The following is a 5,037-nucleotide window of genomic DNA, read 5'->3' as shown; positions in this document are numbered from 1 at the left end:
AAAATCAGGATCTGACTAACTCCTTTGGCCGATGGGGCAGGCTGACAGCTGTGATTCCACGACCCATGTGGAGCCATTCATTGGAGGACTGGTCCAGGTAGGCACACCCCAACACACACAGAAAGTTCTGTGACTTTTTTAACGGCAATCACAAACTATTCAGGGGCTGCCCGACCCCCGCGGAGTGACCCATTGCAAGACCTAGTTCTGGTAGCCCCCCCCCCCCCCAATTCCTCACTATGTGTAGCGTTATAAATCAATCACAAATAAGTCAGGGGCTGGCCAGTTCTATTGTCCCGAGCACGCTGACGATTGTAGTTCTACAACCCCTGCGGAGTGACACATTACAAGTATGCTCCAGAAAGCCAAAGACACGCATACACACATTAGAACATTATATGACTTTATAAGGACCATCCCAAATAAGTCTGAGGCTGCGCACACCTATTGACTAATAAGGCATGCTGACAATTGCAGTTCTACAACCCCTGCGGAGTCAGCCCTTTGCAAGAACCTAGTCTATGTAGACACCCTCTCCTCCCCCCACTCAGAACTTCCCTGCGATTTTTTAAGGCCCATTAAACAGAGCAGATGTCAGAATTGACTGTCAACACCTCCAGTTGACGTGCAGATCGTCTAACAGCTCAACAGAGAAAGAATGAGGGCAATATTTGACAATCCACAGAGCTAACCACAATTTCACCTGAGCTCCTAAATATTATTGTAAGCCAGTCAAGCTAAGCTGTTAGAGGGGGGAGGTTTGAAATGCCTCACTTGTCATTACAAGCAGCTTAACAACACTAAAGCATAATAAGCCCACCAGCACCAGGACCCCCCCACCACGTGGTGCCCAGAAAGTTCTACAGAAAAAAGTCATGACTTTTTTTTCATTTGTTCTCCCCTCCAGAGGTGGACAACAGCTTCTCCAGAGGGGTCTACTCACCCCAGTTTCATGTAGATGATCCCAAAGCATAGAAACACATAAAAGAGCCACCTCCGAGAGTGTCTGTGCATGGTCTAGACAAAAGGTTCATCCATCAACAGTTAGGAAAAAAAATGAGAGAGCAGTTTTTAGAGCAGATCCAGACAATGGCATGTTTCCTTTAACCCAGGAGGAGACGCTGACTTGCTGGTAAAGTCACAGGAGGGTTCAGGCATGGTGCTGTGCCCAGCTCCATGGGCAGAGGGGGACTGAGGAGGATGAGAGGAGGGCAGGGAGAAGAAGATTATCACTTGACTCCCAAGTAGAGAGCTGCAGCGCAGAGCTGGTGTGCAGTCATCGTCCTCTCTGCAGTTCAATGTGCCCATACATGTTGAGTAGAGCAGGTAACAGGGAGCAGGTAGGAGGAGGATCTGACTGAGACTCTGCCTGTCACTCTCTCTGTCTCTCTCACTCTTTCTTTTTCTCTCTCTTCGTCTCTCTCTCCCTCTCTCTCTTTCTATTGCACTCTCCTCTTCTCTTGTTGCATGTCTGTTACCTTGCTGTCTCTTTCACCTTACAGTCTGCTCATTCTCATTTTTCACTGTACAAACACACCTTGCATTGTCCCTTTCTGCCTGTCACAATACACCTTGTCTCAATGGCAGTCTGTCAGTCCGAACAATCATCCCATAAAATGTTGTCTTTGTTTTCTTTTTTTACTATTACTTTATAGTTTTTTTTTTCTTTATTGCAGAGTTGAGCCTCTCCCTACATGTTAGGGAGGTCTCACAGCTGCTTGTCTCTTTTGATGGTTTATGAAGATCTGTCACTTGGCACTGGGCATGAGACTGCATAGCTCCCAACTGTCCCTGATTTTGAGGGACTGTCCCTGATTTGGAACAATGTCCCTCTGTCCCTTCTTCCTCCACATTGTCCCTCATTTTGGTCTGATCTATATAGTTTTATATAAAATGCACTTTTTATCTTTCAAAAAGTGTTTCCTAGTGCTAGACCTTCATCCAATTTCTAAATTGCTGCATTTGTAAATTTTAAAAGCCAATAAAAAAGGAATAGTAGTGGTAAAAAAAAGCACTTGTGGGTTTAACTAATCATTTTTTTGTATAATTCTCCTTTAAGGGGGCATGGCAGAGGGTGTGTCCTATGCCTACATACTTTTGCTAATAGGTGTCCCTCGTTCCAATCTCAAAAAGTTGGGAGGTATGATACTGGCATGTCACTGCAGAGGCAGACAGTGGTGTGACTTGTCTGCTGTGGAGGTGCAGGAGCTACTAGTCCCATTAAGACCCTATTGTACAGTATAGGTTTTATGTGATGTCTCCTGAGCAGAGTGAGATATGTCACCCACACAAGGTTTCTTATCTCTGTCTCTCTCTCTCTTTCTCTCTTTCTTTCTTTTCATCTCTTCTTCTTTCTACCACTATGTTACTTCCCTTCTATCCTTTATCTTTTCCCTTGCTCTATCCTTCTCTACTCTTTCCCTCTTTTATCTATATTATTTCCATTCCCTCCCTCTTGTGCAATATTGTATATGGCTGCAATGGAACTACAAGTCCCAACATTCTATGTATCTGCATTGTATACATGAAGCTACAAGTCTCCTACTCTGTACATACCTCTCTCATTTTGTCTCTGTCCCCTGTCCACCCCCTTCCTTTTCTCTCTCTGCTATCACTATTTATTTCCCCTTTTATCTCTTTCTCTTCTCTCTCTCTTTTCATTCACTCTCTTCTTCAAAATTAGATACAATGGAAATGCAAGTCCCATCATTCTATGTGTCTTTTTTTTACATGGGACTACAAGTCTCAGCATTCTTGTATCTGTCTTGTATACATAAAACTACAATTCCCAGCATTGTATGTATCAACTTGTATGCAAGGACCTACAAGTCCCAGCATTCTATTGTACATATCTTGTATACATAAAAGTACAAGTCCCAGCATTCTATGTATCACCTTGTATACATGGAACTACAAGTCCCAGCATTGTATGTATCTGCCTTGTATACATGAAACTACAAGTCCCACCATTCTATGCATCTGCCTTATATATATGGAGCTAAAGTCCCAGCATTCTACGTATCTACCCCTATACATAAAACTACAAGTCAAAGTATTGTATTATATCTGTTTTTATCCATTGAACTACAAGTCGCAGCATTCTATTGTATCTGCCTCGTATACATAAAAACTACATGTCCCAGCATTCTATGTATCACTTTGAATACATAAAACTACAAGTCCCAGCTTTCTGTGTATCATCTTGTATAGACAGAACTACAAGTCCCAGCATTCTAGGTATCTGCCTCCTATACATAGAACTACAAGTCACAGCATTCTATTGTATCTGATTTTTATCCATGAAACTACAAGTCACAGCATTCTACTGTATCACCTTGTATATATGGAACTACAGGTCCCAGCATTCTATGCATCTGTCTAGTATATATGGAACTACAAGTCCCAGCATTATATGTATCTGCCTCTTATACATGAAATTGCAAGTCCCGGCATTCAATGTATACGCCCTGTATACATAGAACTACAAGTCCCAGCATTCTATATATCTGCCTCCTATACAAGGAACTACAAGTCACAGCATTCTAAGTATCTGCCTTGTATACATGGAACTACAAGTCTCAGCATTCCATGTACAATGAAGGAAGAAAGTATTTTATCCCCTGCTGATTTTGTATTTTTGCCCACTGACAAACAAATGATCAGTCTTTAACCACTTCAGCTCCGGAAGAATTTGCCCCCTTAGTGACCAGGCCATTTTTTTCGATACGGCACTGCGTCGCTTTAACTGACTTACACACGGTCGTGCACTGCTGTACGCAAACAAAATTGACGTCCTTTTTTACCCACAAATAGAGCTTTCTTTTGCTGGTATTTGATCACATCTGCGGTTTTTATTTTTTGAGCTATAAACAAGAAAATACCAACAATTTAAAAAAAAAAAACATTTTTTTTTACTTTCTGCTATATAATACATAATCCAAAAAAAAAATATATAAAAAAAAACAAATGTATTCATCAGTTTAGGCCGATAAATATTCTTCTACATATTTTTGGTAAAAAAAATCGCAAGAGGCGTATATTGATTGTTTTGTGCAAAAGTTATCGCATCTACAAACTATGGGATAGATTTAGGGACTTTTTTTTTTTTAAATAGTTTTTACTGGTAATGGCGGTGATCTGCGATTTTTAGCAGGACTGCGACATTGCGGTGGACAAATCTGACTCCAAATGACACTTTTTTGGGACCAGCGACATTATTACATTGATCAGTGCTATACAAATGCACTGATTAATGTAAAAATTACACTGGCAGGGAAGGGGCTAACACTAGGGGGCGATCAAGGGGTTAGCTGTGTTCCCTCGGTGTGTTCTAACTGTAGGGGGGTGGACTCACTGGGACATGACAGAGATCACTGTTCCCGATCACTGGGAATAGTAGATCACTGTCATGTCACTAGGCAGAACGGGGAATTGCCTTGTTTACATAGGCAGTTCCTCGTTCTGCCTCTCCTCACCCACCGCTGGTTGACGGCAGACATCAAGTCCACGGGACCCGCGGGCACGCTCCCACTATCCTCCTTGTACGGACCGACATACAGGTATGTCGATTCGTGCAGGAGAGCCAACCTGCTGCAGTATATCTGCATAAGCTGGTCGGCTAGTGGTTAATGGTAGGTTTATTTTAACAGTGAGGGACAGAATAACAACAAAAATATCAAAAGCAAAATGGCAAAAGCCTTGTTGGCAATCACAGAGGTCAGACGTTCCATGTAGTTGGCCACCAGGTTTGCACACATCTCTGGAGAGATTTTGTCCCACTCCCCTTTGCAGATCCTCTCCAAGTCATTAAGGTTTTGAGGCTGACGTTTGGTAACTCAAACCTTCAGCTCCCTCCACATTTTTTCTATGGGATTAAAGTCTGGAGACTGGCTAGGCCACTCCAGGATCCTAATTTGCTTCTTCGTGAGCCAAGCCTTTGTTGCTTTGACCGTGTGTTTTGAGTCATTGTCATGCTGGAATACCCACCCACGACCCATTTTCAATGCCCTGGCTGAGGGGAGGAGGTTCTCACCCAAG

The 5,037-nt window shown here is 42.7% G+C and overlaps 1 protein-coding gene across 1 annotated transcript in view; it reads right to left on the bottom strand.

Moving 5' to 3' along the window:
• Positions 1-1,930, bottom strand: part of WNT7B (Wnt family member 7B) — a 212,701-nt gene extending 210,771 nt beyond the window's left edge. Inside the window, exon 1 of the mRNA XM_073621909.1 lies at positions 944-1,930. Within this exon, the coding sequence (XP_073478010.1) occupies positions 944-1,014 (71 nt within the window). The 5' untranslated portion in view covers positions 1,015-1,930. The remainder of the gene's footprint in view (positions 1-943) is intronic.
• Positions 1,931-5,037: the final 3,107 nt, after the last annotated feature.

The sequence above is a fragment of the Aquarana catesbeiana genome, linkage group LG03, assembly GCF_042186555.1.
Source record: "Aquarana catesbeiana isolate 2022-GZ linkage group LG03, ASM4218655v1, whole genome shotgun sequence".
NCBI classification, from domain to species: Eukaryota; Metazoa; Chordata; class Amphibia; order Anura; family Ranidae; genus Aquarana; species Aquarana catesbeiana.
Note: the sequence above shows the minus strand (reverse complement) of the source record. Positions and strands in the feature narration are given on the sequence as shown.